Raw genomic sequence first — 21,575 nt, 5'->3', positions numbered from 1 at the left:
CTGCGATACCCTTCATCCTTTATTTTCAGTGAGCTGATCAGAGAGGTTTCTAATTCTGCCCCTCTCTCTCTCTCTGTCTCTGCCGACTTCCCAGTCTGTGGTGAAAGCCTTTAGATTCATTTTGTGTTTTCCTCTGCAGAGCTGTATGGTTTTGATGTGCTCATTGACTCCAACCTCAAACCCTGGTTGTTAGAGGTGAACCTCTCCCCCTCCCTGGCCTGGTGAGTGACACTGTCTCACATTTGATTACTTAGTCCGTTGTTTTCGGAGAATCTCATGCTGAACATGTTTCTTTTCAGTCCACCAACGCAAACAGACTATTTATCTTTTTATAGCTTTTTCTTCTTAATATGCATGTGGTTAATAAAAAATGTTGCCACATTGAAGGAAATGGCACTCAAACCAGTGCGTCACGCTACAGATGTAGCCAAAATGTTGTTTCTACAAACCCATTTTGTCAGTTAAGCAGTTTAGTCAAGGTCACACAACAAATCTGTATCCTCCTTCCACTCATTTTGTTCCTCCCTGTGCAATGAGTTGTAAATTTTGTGTTTGCTTCTTTGTGTCATTAACCCGAAATCCATCTATTTGCAGCGATGCGCCCTTGGATCTGAAGATAAAAGCCAGCATGGTTGCAGACATGTTTTCGCTTGTGGGTGAGTGCGTGCTTAACGATAACTAAATACAACTTCCTCTGGTATCCAAAGTGATTAGACAGTTTGATAGACATTTAATTTGTATAAATGCATTGTTTATGCTGGTGAAACAAAGTGTATTAGGCCAGCAGGCTTCCTAAGTGTCCCCTCTGGATTTATGAAGTATCTATTCATTATCCATGTATCTAAATAAGTAGAAACCTTTAAAAATCTTACAAAAGAAGAACTTCTACACTATCAACCATCACATAATTAACAGATGAGGGGAAACATTTGCTAAATAAAACAAGAAAATAAGAAACAGAATTATAAAAATATCAGAATTAGAGATTTAGGGGCAGGGTCTCATACACACAAATGCAGGCAATTATCACAACTCAGAGGTCACCAAAGTTGAACTCCACTTGAAGCCACACACTGGATTTGGTTGACAACATGAAGCGAATGTTTTATTCGCTCGCTCAATGATTTTGGTTTAAAGATGTACATTGTGAAGAACCTAATATAAAATGAAAAGTCGTGTAATTATGCTGTTATTCCTTTGCCAGTCTCTAATTAAAGGCGTGGATGCTACTTGGCTGTTTCTAACAGGTTTCCAATGATGCAGACAGTCGTCCATTGTTTGACGCCTAATCTTTTCCCACATTCCACTTGTCGGGGGTTTTGCGCAAAGTGCCGAAAATAGGTGCACGGCTTCGAAGCCATGTGGGAGTGTTGAGAGAATAAAAGTCTTTTGAAACTTTTTAAATGATACACGGACAAAATTGTCAACAGAGGCTTTAGTTGTTTTTTAGTCATTAAGCTCTTTTGAAACTGGATCTTACATGTCAAATAAGTAAAGCAGTCTTTAGCATGAAGACATAAAAAAAAAGGCCTGGCCCCGGGGCAGAGATGAACACTGTTGATATTACAGTGTTTGGAGCCGGGAGGGAAATGCGTCTCTGTTATGCCTCCTCCCTTTTTTAATTACTCAATTCTCACACACAAAAGAGTTTACAATGTTTCATGAAATGTAAGTTTAGACCAAGAGGGATCTCATTATCTGATCACCACATACACAAGCATATACATATGATCTGAAAGCACGACGTAGTCATGTTGTAAAACCAAACGACTTTATTGTTATTATACAACAAACAAACTATGAACGGGGGAAAATTAGGCGTGCTGAAGCTGAACAGTGCAAACAGTCACAGACAAAAGGAAACAAAAGAATATTGCCCGTAAGTGTATGCACTTAAAATGTAATCAATACTATAAAAACTCTTAAAAAGAAAAACAGATATTACACCTTCCATTAAATCTTCTACTTTATCCTGATTACCAATCACATAAATCATGGAGCCCACTGATTTTCTGGAATCCATCTTCACTTGCACTCAATCATGAGGTCTATCTGTGGTCTCAGCCTAATGATATTAAAATTGGCTATTACGTGTGTGTGTGTGTGTGTGTGTGTGTGTGTGTGTGGGAGTGCGCACACCTACGTGCATGCCCACATATGTCTCAGGCCCAGGCCAGGCCGTAGCTTAACGCCCTCCCTTCAGGCTCATTTAATGAAAGAACAGAATCATAAATTGCCAGTTATCTTTGAAGTGAGACGTTAGCGAGGTCCTGGTGAAAATGAGCAGTGGCGTGTAAAACATAGCACGTCTATTATGTTCCAAACAAGCAAAGTCAGCCGCTGCTGGCTGATAAAACTTGGGCCGCATCCCAGACCTGTAAATAATGACAGCATTCCATTAGCATTCATTTTCCGCCTGTGTATAGCTGTCAGCTGCGTGTCGCCCCCGTGTTTGTGATAATTGCTGTGTTTAGGCAAGAGCGAGGCAGGGGCCTGATTCTTACCTGACGGCTCGGATGAGGTAGAACAAATAGCCTGCAGCTCCAAGCTGTCAATAGACTTAATTCAGCCCGGGTATGACTGCTGCAAGATACATCATAAACATAGTGTATTCCTGGAACATTTCCCTTTTGCCAGTAGTCAGCTCTGTGGGAATTGACAAACAGAGGATCATAGATTTACATCATATTGACAGGGTGGGAACATCCATTAGTTGCAAACATTTTCCCCCACTCCTCTTAGCTGCCACTGTGATGCACTTCAATGTAAATGTTAGCGTGCTTGCAGCGTGTCTGCAGTGCATGGTTATGTGTTGAAGGCACAGTTGATGCCGTAGTTAAGTTTCATGTATGTTTAAAATCTAAGGAGAAGGTTTGCACTCTTATTTGTTAGTGACAATCTGACATGCATGTTTCACCGATGTCCGTTTTGTTGTTAGTTAGCAAGATTTCGCTAAAAGCTACTGGACTGATTACCACAAAATATGGTGGAATGGTGTGTTATGGGTCAGAGAAGAAGAACCCATCAGATTATGGTGCAGATCTTGATTAGGGGTCAGATTCTGGATTGTGTTTTTACTATTTGTAAAATTATTATATATTGCTTTTTTTTCAATATTTTTGTTTACAAAATAAAAAAATTGGGATCTAGAGAATTTAAATGTGGTTTCATAAGGAGACTGAAAGAAGTATACGATCTACTGAGTGACATTCTATCTATATTTGTAGTGTCTTGTAAGCCCAAGAGGGCTGGGCACATTTTGGTGCATTAGACTTTAAAAAATAAATAGCTTACTACTTACTAAGGTAAGTGGATGTTGCAGGGTTATATTTAACAGGGAGAAATAAAAGTGTGGTGTCACTCTTCTCTCTCCCAGCAACAAAGTGACAAAGAGTATTTGCAAAATGTTGAACTGTGCCTTCGATCAAGGAACCCGGTCTGTTCCACATCAAGTCAAATCATGTCAAGTATTGTTTCTGTAGCACATTGCATACACAGGGAAACACAATGTACCTAAAGTGACAATATGATTGCAACACAATTATACGAGTGCAATGAGTCAGCAGGTTTTAGTGCTGTTAAATCATCATCAAATACACACACACACACACACACTTGCATTAAAAAGTGTTTATTGTGAGGGCCACTCCTATCAAGATGCTGTATTGTGCAACAATCAACAATAATAAAACAACTCTAGCTTTTCTGCCTAAAAATATATAAAATATATGTGTTACATATGCAGGATATTTGTTTAGATATTGTGGAATCCCCTATTACCTTTTGCCCTGCTGTTTCTTGCACAAACACTTCAGATGTGATGCAACATACAGTATGAAGTTCATGGGAATGAACATATTCAAGACCCGATGTTATCGACACACATGGTTATGAGTCTTCTGTGCCCCCCCGTAGGCTTCGCGTGTCAGGACCCTCTGACGAAACAACCACGCTCTGACCGAGTGGCCCTGGACCCCGGCCTCAAACCCCCAGCAGCCCCCAGAGCCCAGGTACTCACACACACACGCATCCGCAGAACAGAGCCAAGCCAAGTGTTGCACTCATTCACCCGTGCTTGTGAAATATTCCCGTCCTTGTCTTCATCTCCCTGTTGCTCGCGCCACATTCCTGCCACTGTCGCTGAGCTCGTGTCCTACCCTCATGGAAACTTCACTGTAATGCAAAACAACTGCTAATGTAATTACGGCGTTTGAGTGACATCAGTTTGTAAGTGCTACTCTCTGTGGCTTATTGTTTTATCATTTCTAATCAAGTGACTAATGCTCTCTCCATGCCTCGTTGCCTAATGATGCCACAACAGCTAATGCACTTGGCTCCCTCTCCGCTTGACTACTGCACCCAGATTTGGCGCGGGGTCTCGCTTGAGGGAGATTACTAAATAAGACAGATTTCTGCTCCACCTTACATTGTGTAAACGACCTGTGTAGACACACAGTAACAGTGTTTCATTGTTGCATGCGGATGAGGCACGCATGTCATCCGTACGCGGCTTTGCAAAAAAGGTTAAATAATAATGCTCAAGCTCACCTTCGACTCACTGTCTTCACCCATCGCCTCTTAGAAACCTTTCTCTGCACTGACAGCCGCTGCACATAGCAGAGCGGTGAGTCTTTCTTCTGACTCCAACATATTAATCTTCTTTTGCCTTGTTCCTTCGCAATTCCTTGATGGCTGTTACATTACCGGTAAGAAATTGCTTCCTGCTCTTCTCTGATTTGATTATGTGGCTTTACTGTTTTTCATTGCGGCAGACAGATGGTTTTTATTGATCCCCTAATGCGGCTATTTAATAGAATTCTCATTACATTAGCAAAGTTGCTTTTGTAAGCAAGTGCGTGAGATTCTGCAATGCACCCCATGACTCGATAAAAGTCAAAACTTTGCCGTGAGGAGTCTCAGTTACTCAGATGTACCTAAAACAAGGCCGACTCCGAGCCAGGGCCGTCACAGGGGCTGGTGAAGAACTCCGGGGGCCTTCGGTGAACCTGTCCTCTCCTCTTACTTTGATTAGGGGCAACAGTGGAGACTCTTTTAGTGGGATTAGGCCTTGTCACTTTTTGGCTCCCTTTGTATCCCCCCAGCCGCGACAGACAAATTAAATGTAATCCCCCTGCTATTTAGATGACAAATTCTGTATGTGATCCCGTGGGGTTGCGCCTTGCTGTCTGGCCCCAGTTCCAGTCCACATGCCAAAGTTGTCAATCACAGCCTGGTCGTGCATGCAGCGGGGAAACAGCCAGGAATGCCAGTGTATCACAAAATGTTCCATTTATATGACAGGAAGGAAAGAAGAGAGGGATCTTTTGTTTCTCTAGGTGTAGTTTTACAATTATAAATGAGAATTTCTTGATGAAAAAGGTCACGTTTGTCAGTCAGAAATCACCTCTTTTCCAAAAATGTAAGACAACGTTTGAAAACCTTTGAGCGTAATTACATTCCTTTACATGTTTTGCCTCCACTCTTGTCCCCTGTAGCGACAGAAGCCGGCGTCAGCTACTGCCTCTGAAACAGAGGGGTCGAAAGACAAGCAAGCAGCGAAACAGGGTCAAGGAGAAAGCACTTTGAGCTTAACTGCTGAGGAGGTAAGATCTTCCTAATGGTGATGTGTGTGATTTTTTATAGTTAAACCTGAAAACACAAACACAAACACACACACATACACACACACGCATTGACTCCAGTAGCAGCACACACACTTTTGCATCAGAAATGACGTATGAGGCCGACAGAATTTTTCTGACCGACAGGCACAGGCCACAGGCAACAGGCAACAGACAACCGGTATTAAACTGTGCCTGAGGAGCGCAGTGGTCCAGAGCCGTTTGAACCACGGGAACAGGCACATGTAATAAAAGTAGATTTTTTTAATTTTTTTTTTATAAATTCTCCTATAATTGTGATATTAAAACCAGCATTTTCATCAAAGAACAGTGATAAAGTTGAGTTAACAGCTCAGAAAAAACATTTAAGTGTTCAGAATCTCTTTAATCATTTAAGCTGTTTCCATTTTGGGAAAATATATTTTGCTTTCCTTGTTTTTTGCACAAAGATGAAAGTGCTGAGGAGGATAAAGGAAGAGTACGAGAGACGAGGAGGCTTCATCAGGATCTTTCCCACTGCAGAAACCTGGGAGCTCTACAGGTGAGCAGCAGATCGATAACTCGTAACACTGAAGTGGTGCATGTCGACAAAGTTACTCATGATTAATCGTGTCCTTAAATAAAAGTAGACATTCAGGTTAAATTAATGGAATCAGTCCTGAAACAAACCAGACCATGTGACTCCCCTTGAATGTGTCTAATTGAAATACCAGACTTAGCTGTAGCTACAGTTACTGACCATTTGTTTTCAGAACCTATTAGTTGAACTCTGTGATCTGTTCCAGGAGAAGCTTACATCCTACAGTGACTAATTGTTGAAGCTTAGAGAGGAAATCTGCTTTTGTGCTTACATTTCATATTCCTGTATGAGGATTTGTTGCCTGATTAGCTCCATGCTGCATTAGCAGCAGGGATTTTGTGGCATTTTAAGAAACATATTATTGAGCGGTTGTTGGGAAATTATTGGTGTATTTAATAGCGGCTGCATTTCGGAGTAGCTGTATAACAGAAGCCTCATTTTAACACATTTGCCACAAAGTAGAGTGGTCAAGGCTTAATGGGGCTGCTGCCTTTATGATTATTGTAATTTGCTTATTATCTCCTTCTCTCAGTGGATATCTGGAGTCCAAGACTTCAATGAACTATATGCTGGCGAACAGACTTTTCCATGGAAGGTAAGCATTTCCACTGTGGTCGAGATTGGGGGAATAAATCTCTCCATTGGTTTGTGGAAAGGGGTCGGGTTCTAACGTGGCGTTTGTTTGGTCCTTGGATTGAATAGGTGAGGGGGAACTGCTGAAAAGCACAGTCAACTTTTCCAGCAGGCGCCCAGTGTGTATGTGGCGTTGTCGAATCAGGGGCAAAAGGGGAAAACAGTTATAGTTGAACTGTGTCTTTATATAGAACCACATTTTAGTTATTTTAATGCAACATGCATTTAGTTTATTTGATCAGTATGTGCATTCAAGTTTAAACCACAGCTTTAATTGCAATGCAATAGTTTCCGGAGATTTGGACCCCAACTAAGCCCATCTACGATTTTTCCATATTCGTTAGGAAGCCCGATTAGGGAAACGGTTGTTGCTGCAAGACCTCAGCTGCTGTTATTATTTGCTTTTCGACCTCCCTCTTTTGGGCCGTCACCGCCGGTCACTTCAAGCTCTGGACAAACTACTAAACTGCACTAATCTTTCTCAGAACTGGCTCCGGTTAAAAAATGTGCTGCAAAATTACCTTGTAATTGTTGATAATATGCGTATAAATCATTATTTTTGTTGTTATTACAATTGTGCTGATCTGCTTGTTCTGTCTCTCAGGAATGTGAATGGGAATGTGCAGCTGCAGGTGGACGCCGTCCCTCGCTGTCACGCAGTCCAGTATGAGAGGAAGTTGCTGTCTCTGGAGGCCCGTAAGAGGAGACAGCGCCACCTGACTCATCGCTCTGCAGCGGGGAAGAAAAAACCGGGTAGGCCCAATGTGTTCCGCCTCATTTTAGCAAACTGCTTTTTTTGTGTAACTGAGAAGAGCGTAGCTAAGTGGGATAACATCACACACTAATACACTTTTGGTTCCAATAAATAACTCCCCTGTGTCATGGTGAGGTTGGCCAAATATGACTCTGAATGAGTTCATTTCATTGCAGCAACAATAAAAGGCCTATTTTGAGTGTATACATGAATTTAATCCAAAATGCCAGTGATGCAACTGACATTTGTCTTTCCTTTCAACGGTGCGTGCCTCAGGGAAGGAATCCAAGGCCTCCCCGGCCGAGAGCAGCAGTTGGGGGGGAGAGGAGTGCACTCGGGAGCAAAGAGAGGAGGTGAAGCAAGTTCTCGAGCCAGTCTCACACAAGGCTTTGGTAGCAGAGCAAAGAAAACAAGTGGCCGCACCACCGGAGCGCTGCCACAGTGAGGCTCTGTCCAGCTCGGAGGCAGCCCCACACAATGCCAGGCCCAGAGTCAACCTGCTCAACATCCTTCAGCAGGGGTGGGACCTCAGGTCAGTCCATGTTCTGGGCTGCTGCTCAGGTTGGCTGCTCCCGTCATCCGCCTCCCTTCCAGTATTTTCTTCTCCCTCGCTTCCCCATCTTTTCCGCTCTATGTACCCAGCAAAGGAGATGAGACGAGGTTCAGTCCCCTTTGTCCTCATCAATGTGTACCTGCCACCAGTGTTGTCTGAAAGAACAGGCTGCAAGATATCCACATCTTGGATTTTTAATAACATCTAACCTGCTAGTGAAATAAATGGGTAATAATAATACAGTGTTGATTTAGTACCAGTTACAATCACATTGCTTAAATAATAGTCCTGTATTAGTTGATGCTCCACTATACATGAAAGAGGAATAAATCCTTATCTTATATTATTTTTATATGATCTGGAAATTAATTTTTTTAAACTTTTCGTATATATCCCTTCAAAAGCACTACACACTGCTGCGTGTTTGTGCTGTATGTGCTGCTGTGTTGCATGCAGCAGTCTGTGGTCTCTTGTCGATTTGAGAAGTGTGCCTGAAATTGTAATTCGAGGAGGAATTACAATAACAAGTCTGAGTTTGTAGAAATTCCGCAGTGCTTGCCAAGACTGTGTATGAAGCAAGGAAATTATAGTACAGCATATCATTGTTTGTGTTTGACAGCTTTTTTCAAAACTTTTTTTTTCATCTGCAGTTTTCCGACAGCTCTCGTTCCAGGTTCACCTTGGCCGTAGAGGCAATTTATCATTCTGATACCGGGGCAGGACAGGAGACATTGTTTTTCAACAACTTCTGGCTGAAAGTGATACACTCTGTACCTGTTTTTTTGTTTTTCTCTGTTTACTTGGATGATATGTCAGCAAAAAGGAATGAAGAGGAACGCATCACCTTCCTGTTCTAACAGATGTATCGCTGCATGATTCCAGCATAAGAAAATAGTCCTTACTGTCAGTTTCAAGCAAATCATTACTATTGTTTTTATTATTATTTGCTTATTACTTAATACTTAAATAAAATATCATATTCACTATAAAAAGGCTTTACTGTATGAGGAGTAATCTAAACTGACACTGACTTTAAGTAAAGATCATTCATTGTTGTGACGTATTTTCTTGTATTTTTCTTTAACTTTGCAGTTCATGATGATTTTCTGCTCTTTCTTACTTTTACATCTCCTCTCCAGTAAGGTGCAGGCCAGGGTGGCCTTCTCCTCATACCTGCAGCGAGTCCAGCTCAGACTGTTAGCAGAGAGCCGAACCAACTCCGTCCCAGCCTGGCCAGACAAGGACAGCGACCAAATGGTACAGTGATAATCATTTTTAATCTCCCTTTTACGAATGAACCGGGTGATTTATCCTGGAGCATGTTTCCCATAGGTCTGTGCCAGACTTCTTCTCATTTGATATCCTGTTACTCATTTGTTCCCTTGCTATAGCTGAAATGTGTATGATGCATTTGTGGCCACGTTGAAGGGAAAATGTAGTCTCCTAAAAAATAAAAATGTCTTGATTGGAAAAGTCTGCATTGTAATGGTGTACATCATCATCAGTGACCTCAAACCTTTGGGGAAAAAGAATATGATCTCAGGCCTGATCTGTAGGCCTTTAACTTCAAAGGTCTCAGTATTTTTGAAAAGCATTGGCCGCCGAAAAGGAAAGCACACACGCACATGCGCACACACACACACACACACACACACACACACACACACACACACACACACACACACACACACACACACACACAGAGTCGTGTCTCTATGACATGTCTCCATAGTTACTCCTAGTCTAACAATTAACCTAACCCTTAACCTAACCTTCACCTAAACCTAATTTTGACCAAAACCTAATTTTATCCGAACCACAAAACATGTCTTTGTCTATAAATTCGATGATTTAAGTTAAGGGGACTGGATTTTTGTCCCCATATGGAACAAAAGACCCATACCATGACTTTGTAAAGACATATAGGTCCCCAAAACATGAGTAATACCTGATCTACACACACACACACACACACACACACACACACAGACACACTCACACACACACACACACACACACACAAACAGGCAGGCAGTTTGAATAAGTACAGCATGATAAAGCAGTGATAATCACATGTATGTTTTCTGTCTGCACAGGAGCTGGTGATTCGCTTCCTGAGAAGAGCAGCCAGTAACCTTCAACAAGACATTAAGGTGGTATTGCCCAGTCGCCAGTTACCTCTCCAAGACCGCAGACGCATCCTGTCCCACCAGTTGGGAGAGTTTATCTACTGTTACAACAAGGTACTTGTTAACAGATGCCAATTTCTTTAGCAAAGAATAAAGTGAAAAAAACGCAAGAGACATTGTGCAGTTTCTCTTCAGACATCTGAGTAAATCTGCTCCTTTATTTCTGTTCTTATCTTCTCAGGAAACTGAGCACATGGTGAAAAAACAGGAGAAGAGCAAAGAGGAGCATTGTGTTAACCCCAATGTTTTTCACGGGTACATCACTGCTGCAAGGTTAGTGAATTGGCAAGCCCTCACACCATTGTTCAAAGTTTGGCTCTTTACCATTCCACTTATATATGCTACTGAGTGAAGAGTGATCTCAGTCTGCTATACACATCTATCTCCTGTTTTCATTAACAGTGAAAACGATCTGGAGGAAGTACTGACATTCTACACACAGAAAAATAAATCAGCCAACGTCTTCCTAGGAACAAAAGTCAGGAGTGTTAAGAAAGACGTTCGTGAAATAAATGCCTCGGGAGATTCTGGCAACCGTGAGAATTCCAAAAGTGAGTTCCTTCCATGTTTTTGTTTTTTTTACTCCCCCCATATTCTTGTTACTGTAGGTCTGGTTTATGTTTAATATTTTATCATTCAAGCACAGTAAACAGGAATTGTTTAGATTGGTAAACTTGAGAAAAAAAGTGAAGGGAAAAGAATTGAGTCATGTGGGGTGAGGAAAAGGTCAGGTTCAAATGATTAGCTCTCTTTGGGGAAAAACAAATGTGTGTCAGAGGCGAGGAATGGCTAACTGATGATAAAGGGGCTCTGGCTTCTTTCGTCTTTTGAGCAGCTCCTTCTGTGGCCAAAGAGGATTCCAGCAATTCAGAATCCTCGCTCTCCGCGGGGAAAGTCAGCGGTGACCCAGACATCAAGGCCGCTGAGAGTCGACCTTCTGTACGGGTGCTGTCTGGAGAACAACAGGCAGCGGCTGGAGCCAGTAAAGCCCAGCCAGATGTCCAGGCGTCTCAGCACCACTCCGGCTTTCCTGTGACTTTAGACTGCACACATGTTCCTGTGCACCACTACTCTCCTGCACCAGCTTCCCTCCCTCTTCACTGTCCGCCACCGCCACCACCAGCCGCACCACAGCCACCGTCCTACGCACAGAGCTTGGCAAAGTCTCAGTTCTGTCATCCCGAGACTCTTTCCAACCTTCCTGCGTACACCTCTGTCCCTATGGTCACTCAACCCCCGAGAGTGACGTGGACGGCTGTCTCCCCGGGCTCTAACACCGTCACAACCACGCAACCATCCCAGGAGCTCAGGAGGATTCCGGCCTTTGCCACATCCACATCCGGTTCTGGGGCAGCCTCGTCCATCCAGAGTGCCACGCACATCTACAGCCAGAAGCTCTCAAGACCCACGTCTGCAGGCCAAGGTAAACCTATCGTTCCCTGCTCTGCTCTGCACTGACCCACTTGTTGTCTCCAGTCTTAACCTGTTCATACCTGGGATTCACATCCGTCCTGAGTGATCCGATCACAAGCGGTCAGCGCTAAGTCCAGGTCTGAATGCACCCAAATGTGTCCTGAATGCGTCCTGACATTTAATCCCTCAAACCACATACATGACTATTGATTTTTCCTGTCTTGATTTCGAGAGCGTGCTCTTTCAGTTTGAGGGTTGGACTTATTGATTTCCCATTCAGATTTTGTAATGCTCTCACTCAAACCTCTGCACTCACACTCAGATATAACCCACTTGTGCTTGAATGACCTCCAACTCAGCTGACATCTTCTGACCTGCTACGGATTAAGATGTAATTTAACATTTGTCAGTGACTAAACGTTAATTTGTTTGGAGCCACAATATCAGCACCGACCACCACAAAATGATTGATACTTTTCCTAAAGTGGTAAAATCTTTCTTCATAGCTGCTCGCATTCATTCATTCCGCCCCTCCTCAACTCTCGAACCAACACTCACACACAAACATCGGACACATCAGTAAACTCTTACAGGCTTAAGATCAACATCATTTGGTCTTTGCAAACCAAAATGACGAACATGTGTATGTGGATATCGAGTTGGAAAGTGAGATCCCAGTGGTCACAGGAGACACATTCAGGACGCATTGTAAAGCAGGTGTGAAGAGGCGACCTCAATGCTGAAACACTATGACTTGGAAATACCAGGTCTGAACTGGGTCTTAAACGTTCTCACATTTGTCTTCTGATTTGTTTCCTTCAGTCATCAGGAGGAGCAGCTCCAGCAAGCTTAAGTCCAACTCAGCTGGAGCCTTGAAGGATTTAAACTCCCTCTCTGCCCAGGCCCAGTCCAACCAGCAGGCCTTCATTTCAGCCCTGCAAAAGCTGGCGGATAAGCAGGTCGCTCGCCACTATGCCAGCTCCGGTCACATCAACCTGCTCACACAACACGTGAGTTAATTCGGTTTTTTTTAACCTCTTTACCCCACCGAGCCAACAGCTGCACCCACCTGGAGCCGAAATGTTTCACCGGGCTCGAATAAAGAAGCTGTGCCGAGTTATTAAGCAACTGTAATCCGAGCTGAAACGTTTCATGAAAGGAAGACGAATCTGGCCGCTCTCGTGTCTCACTGTGAGGTCTCTGATATTTCTCTGTGTTGATGTGTAAACCTGGCTCTGACCCCATGCTGGTGCCGAGCATCTCGCGGCTCCTTCATCCAGCAGACCTGTCGGAGCCGGAGGGTTCTGCCGCCTCCTACCGCGCACCTTCCTCCGCCACCAGCCCTCAGCTCGCCTGCAGCCTGTGGGCTCCGGTTGGTGCGGGGGTGTGAGTCTGGAGCTGGGGTTTGAAGCTGGCTGGCTTAAACAGTGGTGAGCCGCATCAAGCCCCAGCTCTGTGTGAGGTCTCATTATCAGATGCACCATGGGGGAGTGATTTCTGTTGATACTTAACAAGCAGCAACTTTTTTTGTGGTAATTGATGCTTATAAATAGAGGAATGTGGCAAATTGGCACTGAGCGGGGGTGCGGCAGCTTCACTTGCTCCATCACCACCTTCTTCTATATTCCCCAAAGGTTTGTCCTTTGGCCTGGGGAGCCCCGTAACCTCTCTGCTCTGCTCCTCCTCCCCCTCCTCTTTCTCCTCCTCTTCCTCACTGGCTTTTTTTCTGTCAAAGTTTTCTGTGATGGCACCAGACCACACAGACTGCAGTTTTTATAGCTTCCTTTTGACAGTACATTATTCTGTCTGTCTAAAAGAAGTTTGCTGTGTTTCCTATGAATAGTTAATCCTGGGCATGGCAGCAGTTTATTTTTCAGGGTGAAGCAGACCAGTGTTTTGCACTTAAAGGCTCAGAGGACATTAAGTTTTTTCAGGGCCCAGATTTGAAGTCATTAAATCACTTGCTGAACTAAATGGAGAACTTTGTAAACAGGAACAACACCCTGTTACACTAGTTGACCCCTACGGCTTTGGTAATTACTCACTCTCATGCTACAGGCCACGAACTGTATATACAATTAGGTCTGTACATGTGTGTACCTGTGTATTTTTGTAGTATGAAGTACAAGACTATATTCTTGTTCTGATATGTTAAATGATTTGTGACATTTCATCAACAACTCTTTTATTATCTCTGCTATATATGATCTATGTATATTATCCATATACAATATATACTGTACACATTATACTGAATATATCCATACACAGTATAAGCTTTTACTTCCTTAATATAGATTAAATAGTTTCTAAGAACATGATCAGTCTACCTTGATAAGTTACTTAAGGCCGTGGCTGAGTAACACCATGCTGACACATTTTTCACGCTGTACGAGGCTTGGCAGCTTTACAACTTTCCCATTGGACATATAATGCAACGCAGCAGGAAATAAAGTAAATAAAAACCCCAGAGCGGTATGATTAATTCTAGCATTCGATCACAGTGCCAAGCATGGTTCCCAGGGTGCGGAGCAGCAGCGAGGTGCAGTCGCTTCAGTAGTGCTGATGTGGTTGTAAACACATTTGGCCCAACAAGTCATAATAGCTGATTTTGGTGAAGGATGGAGGTGCCTGTGGGGGGGGGGGGGGGGGGGGGGACCACCTGGATTTAGTGCTGAGCGGAGACTAGCTGTGCCATGTGCGGTGTGTACATTTCAAACAGCTCCCAGATGCAAGAGAATAAAGTGGTCGATGTAGGGGGGGGGGCAAAACACGAGCACTTCATTATACGTTTTCCATAGCTCTCGACACTGTGTGAGCCTGAAAGTTATATGATTTCACAGACTTGACTTAACATTGATTTAACAACAGACTACCAACTTCCTGCTGTTATAATAAGTATAATGAAAATGTCCTTTAATTTGTCTAAGTGGAGTAATCAGTTGAAGTCTTCTCCTCTGCCCGCAGCTGACCAATCTGAACCTGGCCAACAGGATGCTGAGCAAAGAGAGCTGCACTCTGAACCCTAAAGGACGGCACACTGCTGCTGCAACACAAGGGCCAGTGAGAGCCGCTCACTCGGGAACAGATCTACTTCGCAGCACTGGGTGAGTCCAAAGAAATGTGGCATGGCAACTTGTTTTTGTCCTTAAAAGGGAAAAGGTATCAAGGTTTCTTTTTAAATATTTAAACTCAAGACATGTCTTCAGACAGTAAAACAGTCTTTGAATGTTAATTTGGGTCTGAAGTTGCTTTTCCAAAAAAAGCTTCAATTGACTTACTTAGAAAAAAGAAAAGATTACATCAACCCCATCTCCATTACCATAAAATCTAGAATCTATGGATATGGAAACTTACTTAAATTCCCTCCAAATTCCAATCCCAGTTTTTGTGCACTGGAGGCATCAATTTTCAATATTCCATTTATGTAAGTTGAATATCAGATCAGGATTTACTATCATACTCCTATAAAAATAGACAAACAAATCTAAAAAATGAGAGAGAAACCAGTTGAATTTTTATTTTATTTTTTTCAAGATTGCTCAGTACAGATTGCAAAAGTATGAAAATGATGAATATTGGAGGAGAAGACACAGGTCAACTCTTTATTACCATTAACAACTTTCTCTATTACCCTTGTCATCACATTGCACCCCCTGCTGCCTTGTCAGAGCTGTCATACATCATTTGGTCAAAGTTCACCGTTGTTCTCACATGCACTATTTAATCGCCCTCTTCTGAGGCTGCACAGAGGGAATTGAGCGTTACAGTCTCAGTGGAGTTCACTGCCAAAGTAAACAGCTTATCTCCTCCTTGAGTTTGTGATGCTGTGCTGATGTAAACCAAGACAGCCATTCGTATTTCGAAGAATCTGTCAAAAAACTTGATTTGAATGGGACTTTTCACTTCGGTTACAACATGCTTTAGTCGGAAGAAACAGTGAGAATAAAACATTGGAACAGGAGCAGAGATAATAGAACTGATATAATTATATAAATAAATAGGAATAAGTGTAAATAAGAGCTAATGTCAATCATATGTGAAAGTTTTCACCAGAAGAAAGGTTTAAGCAGGGATTGAAAAGAGACTTGAGAATTCCATAATGTGGGGGCGTCTAAAAATGAACAATAAAATTTGTAAATCAATAGGAAAGAATGGGGAGCCAAATGCAGAGGGGATGTGGCCTTGCCAGTTAGTGCCACTGACAGGCCGGGCAGCAGCATTTTTAATTGAAGCCGATGTTAGGAGATTTGGCTGATACCCAATTAGTATAATAAGTGCTTTTCCAGTAATCCAGGCAAGATGATATAAAAGACTGCGCAAGTTTTTGCAATTCAGGAATTCATGTAAATATAAATAATCTTGGTCCATTGCCTTGAGATAAAAGAAAACAGGACTGAAACCAGAAACAGAGGTTTGAGTCAATTATTACCCCGGGATTACTGGCAATCAGCTTTTGAGCGAGTGATCAACTGTAAGTGTTTACTGTAGAGAAGCAGATTATCGCGGCCTACGGTCACACTCAATAGAAACCTCAAGACTTTTTTAATGGTCTCGAACAAATTTTCAGATTGTTAGCCTCTGGAAAAAGGTTTCGGAGCGCCAGCCCGTCTTTGGGAACTGGAGTTGCGTGTGGAAATGGGCATTTTGTTCCCCGGTTTTTTAAATATTTTTTTATTGTGCTGCGTGGAGCTAAGCAGCAGCAGAGCTGGAAGCTGAATGCCGGGAGTGTGTGAAGCATGCTGGCAGCTCAAAACATTGCATTGGAGGGGTGGTGGTGGTGGGGATGGGGGTGGAGGGTGGGGGTGCAGTGTCAACACCCACATAGTCTGTCTGCTCCTGGCTCTTGCCTCTGCAGCCATTGAAATTCCTCCTTCCTCGCCTCCCTCTCACAATGCTTCAGAGAGGAGAAGGAAGGAATCAGAAGCACAGACTGCGATCACATGCTTGTGGTCTGTGGCACCAGACCGTGATAATGAGCCCAGTGGCGATCTCGGGGTGTGTAATTCATTGAAACATAATTGTCAATGGTCACCGCCCCCACTCCCCACCTTTTTTTATTTCTCTGTTGACATGTGAGTGACAGTCTCTCAGACAGCTTGGCCCTGATCTTGGACTCTGTTTTTCCAATCCAGCCCTTTCTTGTGTATCGAGCTGTGAGAGAATGCCAGGAATGTCTGGCCTTCTTCTCTTTTTTAAAATGTTTTTATTTCCACAAGCCAAGAAAGAAAGTTTTAACAGCATATATAATTTTATGGAGGGTATCATGTAGCTTTTCTATATGATACTGAAGAAGGAGAAATCTACTCCTGATCTCCCATTTCTGGTTAAAGTTCTAATCTAATGCATTGATGGATCATATTTTTTCTCCCTTTAAGCTTTCTGCCTTTACACTTCTTTCACCAGATAATAAATTACAGTATAGCTTCACATTTCATATTCAAAAAAAGAGGAATGTAGCTTTCATGAGATTATTTTAAATCTCTCCATCAGTAAAGCATAGTTTCCTTTATCTTCCTATTTGTCACTGGCATGTAAAATAAAAAGCTCTTGTACCCCAATTACTTCAGGCCTTGGTTTGGCAGGAACCTCTTACTGCAGTGAAGTTTCTTTAATAAGAAATTAGGATAAATTACCCTGATTTCACCTCGATGCTGTTCCTTATAACACAGAATTTCCTGAGCCCCCCACACACACACGCAGACACACACACAAAAACACACACACGCATCCACACACTAGGGCTGACAATTTGTGCCAAACATACTGAAACTGTTAAGCTCGCTGGCTGTTTAAAGCAACCACAGGGGTGAAGTATGATGGGTTTCAAAGAATAGTACGGCTCTTTGAAGTGCGGCTGCCAGGATCTACCAGGTATGCTGCATCAGCACTCTGAGCGGCTCCCCCACTCCACTGTGATGACAACCGGGGAGCTTTGAACCATGCTGCACATCTTCGTACACCCACAGCTGGGTTCATTTCCGGTGTTGGACCTCCTGGTACACGATTTTCACTAAGAGTTTTTGTGAATTAATGGGAACAAAGAGAACCAGGAGTTCAGGCTACAGTCAAGGCGAGAACCTCAGAACCGCCAGTTTGTTGTGTTTGGTAAGGTTCAGACAGCCACTTGTCCTTATCACTGTAATAAGTTGGTCATTTCATCATCCAATCAGAAAGGTTTTGTGAGCTGCAGCACCCATGGCCTCCCTGTTTCCTTCTTCCTCTGCGAACAAACGACCACAGAACTATTATTCCTTCAGTGTTATGTTCGCTCCAGCACAGTGAACTGAGAAATACCACAACTCTGCTTATGCAGGGTATTTATAGTTCTGTTCAATATTTTGTCAGATTGCTGTTTGACTTAGTTGCAATTTATAATACTCCAAAGGATTTTATGACAGCCGATTTGCTGAACCAACAGCCAAACTCTGTAGACTGATTTTAAATGCTCCAAACTTTTAAAATTCTTCATAACAACCTCTGACAAGAGGTCATGTTTTCACCCCTGTCCGTTGGTTGCTTGGTTTGTCAGCAGGATTACTCAAATACTACAAAATGGATTGCCACAAAACTTGGTTGAATAATGGGACAATTAAAAAACCAATACAATTTTGACACAGGCGAATCCAGGATTTTTTAGTGGTGCTTTTTCAACTTTATTGACAGGACAAGGCAAGGTTGGAAGGGTTAGAGAGACCATGGAAAGACACGCACCATAAGGGCAAGAAATGAACCTGTGGGCGCTGTAGGAGTACATGCGCTACTAGGTGAGCTAGTGGGCTACACAAACCTTGGAACTTTTCGTTCAATGTCATTAAAGTGGCACTTCTTAACAATAAAAAAAGGCATATTTTGTCGAGTGAATTCGCTGCAGCTTGATTGACTTGCAGGTAGCTGCTGGGCCTTGGCGTAAATATTTGCTCTAGTAGCTCAATCATCTCTGCTAAATCTAGGTACATTAGCTTTTCCATGTAAGGTCTCCTTTGAGAGTAAAACCCAGACCTGGTCATTTTACATCGGTATGTTTTCAACATATCCAGATATTCTGAGTTTTACTTTTTTCGTTTCAGGATCAAATAACCACGTACGACTAAAGCATCATGATCGCCGTTTGTTTTATTCCCACAACAAATCTCCAGAGTAGCCCCTTCAGTATTTTTAGGACATTTCAACTCAGTGTTATACTGTTGCAGTAAAACACAGTAAACAAACACTGATTAATGGCTGGAAATACCCTCACACTCCTGAGGTGGCTGATGTTTACACTGACCTGGCAGGGCTTTGAGATACTGCGGCATGATGTCATCTCAACTCATACCGTCCACTTTCCCACATTCACACTGGGTTAGATTGATGCGGCACATGTGCTCAACTTGCACCGCTGTGTTGTTCTACAGTAATTTATATCCGCGTATTAAAGGATGGCGAGCTCACCGGGGAGTGAGCCGACTCCCACGAGCTGAGGTCCGGCAGGGAGGGAAGTCCCAGATAGTTTGAGCTCTGCACATGTGCTGTTCTAGTGATGAGAAACTCAGATGTAAAACTGCTCTTCTCTTTCCTTTTTCTCCCCCCTTATTTCATTGGTTACCGTTTTGGGCTGACCTCTGCTTTCTCCTGCTTTTAAATCATGGTGATCTCCAGTATTTATTGCGTGATGTTGCGATGACATTCCCTCTTTTGACAGATCTCTCCTCAGGGTGTTACAGTGACATTGTACTCAAGGAAAGCTGTTGCTCCTCACCTGAAAAAGAGAGGGTTTCAGACCACATACTAATAAAATGGAACGACTGAAGGTCCCAGTGGTCCGGCGTGCAAACGGCAGCCAAGTTAAAGGAAATGACTGCTGTAAACAAAGAACAAGTTCTTGTTTTGTCTCCTGGCGTGGTAGGATCTCTGGCCTTGCAAGGTTCACAGACAAGTCTTTGTTTCCAGAAGCTGAAAAAGTTGAATTGGCCTGCGGTCACACCAGTTGTTTTTGCAATATATTTGCCATTATATGAACTGAGAAACGCATGGGTGGATAGTATGTTCACATGAGTGTAAGATCCCTTGTGTCTTTGTTTGGCTGCACTGGACACAAATACTTTTTCACTTGAGCGGCACCAGATTATTATCCCACACTGGGCATTGTTGCTCAAGACTAATTGAATTCTAATTTTAGAGCTTGTCATGGTTTGTTTCTAAAATACTGTAGCTCTTGTGATTTTAGTCCCCATTGTCTTCTTTTAGCCTATAGACCAATGGACAAATGTTATTACATATAATGGGTGGAATTTCCAAAACCCTTTTTGTCATTAAGACCCAGATGGATCCTGTTTCTCCAACTCTACTTGTATCTCTCAGTCTCTTTTCATTTTTTCAAAATGATATATATTTTAACACGCATCTCCCAATAGTGCTCTTTATGACATTATTTTTGGCTGGGGTGGTACATACACAGCAGCCCACCAGAGTCCACATAGACTCAATTTAAGCGTGTCTGAAGAGAAGGTGGTCACCTCATTGCTTTAGCAGGGGCCAAAAGGAAAAAAAAGGCTGAAACAGGCTTAGTCCTAATGACAGATAATCCAGTTACAAACTCGTGGAGCTCGTCAAAAGGTTTGCTTTCCAGTTTGTGGCTTTGTGATGTGAATGGAACGTGAAGCTTGAGGTGCACTGAGGCAAAGAGGAAAGGTTTTTAGTTCAGCCTGAGTTTGCCACAGGCGTGCCCTCCACTCTGACTCTGATTTGCACACTTTGACTTGGGGCTTCTGTGGGCCCAGTAGCCGGCGACTGGGTTGCTGTGAGCTGTCTTGTCTTTTTACATTTTTTGCTCGTGGTGTTACAACTCAACACGTGGTTAAATGGTGAAATAACTTGACGGGGAAAAAATGGTGGCAAATGTAGAACTGGAATATGGTTTATGATGTAGCCGCTAAAGTGTGCATCAGCACAATTTATCTCATATAATAAGAAGGGTACGCCTTTGAGTCAGCTGTAGCTTCATATGAGGGCACAGGGATTCGGAAAAAAAATTATGTATAAAAAATTCCACTCGTTGCCTTAAAATGGTTTCAATGTAACTCTACACCTTCCTTTCTCACTTCGTGACTGGGATCTGTGAATAGCTGGTTTGGTTCCGGCCCCTGCTCTCTCTCTCTCTCTCTCTCCCCTCCCTCACTGCTCACCTGTAGATGAGGAGCCTTTTCCAGCTACTGAGCTCCACCCACAAGGCGACGGGATTGGTTTCTTAGATTTGTGACGTCACCAACCCTGGCTGTCTATATTCAGTAATGGTGTTGACTGCTTATGTCACTCAAAATGTCTATTGTCATCAATATAGAAAGTCTATTGACTTTCATTTTCTAGTGGGTCAAATCAATGGAAATACACCTTTTGCATGAAAATGTCTTAATATCAAGCAACAGCCAGTTAGCTTAGCTTATCATAAAGATAGTAAATAGCAAAAAAGCTGTGACTGTCAAAAAGTATCAGACATCCACCAAACAAGCACATCCAGAGCCATACAAAGTGTTCTCCACAGTCTCTAGTCTTTATACTAAGCTATGCTACAAGGCAGCTGACTGTAGCTTCCCATTAAACAGATATGACATGAAAGTGGTGTCGACCTTCTTATCTAACTCTGGAGACAGTGATTAAGCATATTTCCAAAACATTTTTCTTAACAGTAAGTTGTGGGAGGTGAAGTCCTCAGTTATTCAGGGTCTTTTAGAGTGAAAAAAATAAAACACTGAACTGACACACACTGCATGATCCAGTCCAGTTCCAAGGAGAAACCGGCTGTGTGTTGATTTGAATTCTGTTAACTTTTTCACTGACTTCTCAATATTTC

The 21,575-nt window shown here is 42.8% G+C and overlaps 1 protein-coding gene across 1 annotated transcript in view; it reads left to right on the top strand.

Annotated features, from left to right (window-relative positions):
* The window catches only part of ttll5 (tubulin tyrosine ligase-like family, member 5), a 51,494-nt gene that overhangs the window by 16,624 nt on the left and 13,295 nt on the right, over window positions 1–21,575 (top strand). Inside the window, exons 12-26 of the mRNA XM_061082654.1 lie at window positions 140–221; window positions 595–656; window positions 3,916–4,010; window positions 5,496–5,603; window positions 6,071–6,162; window positions 6,734–6,796; window positions 7,439–7,587; window positions 7,865–8,120; window positions 9,281–9,398; window positions 10,238–10,384; window positions 10,512–10,603; window positions 10,733–10,881; window positions 11,166–11,753; window positions 12,566–12,753; window positions 14,711–14,850. Of these exons, the coding sequence (XP_060938637.1) occupies window positions 140–221; window positions 595–656; window positions 3,916–4,010; window positions 5,496–5,603; window positions 6,071–6,162; window positions 6,734–6,796; window positions 7,439–7,587; window positions 7,865–8,120; window positions 9,281–9,398; window positions 10,238–10,384; window positions 10,512–10,603; window positions 10,733–10,881; window positions 11,166–11,753; window positions 12,566–12,753; window positions 14,711–14,850 (2,329 nt within the window). The remainder of the gene's footprint in view (window positions 1–139; window positions 222–594; window positions 657–3,915; window positions 4,011–5,495; window positions 5,604–6,070; window positions 6,163–6,733; window positions 6,797–7,438; window positions 7,588–7,864; window positions 8,121–9,280; window positions 9,399–10,237; window positions 10,385–10,511; window positions 10,604–10,732; window positions 10,882–11,165; window positions 11,754–12,565; window positions 12,754–14,710; window positions 14,851–21,575) is intronic.

Source organism: Limanda limanda, chromosome 12 (genome assembly GCF_963576545.1).
Source record: "Limanda limanda chromosome 12, fLimLim1.1, whole genome shotgun sequence".
Taxonomy (NCBI): Eukaryota; Metazoa; Chordata; class Actinopteri; order Pleuronectiformes; family Pleuronectidae; genus Limanda; species Limanda limanda.
Note: the sequence above shows the minus strand (reverse complement) of the source record. Positions and strands in the feature narration are given on the sequence as shown.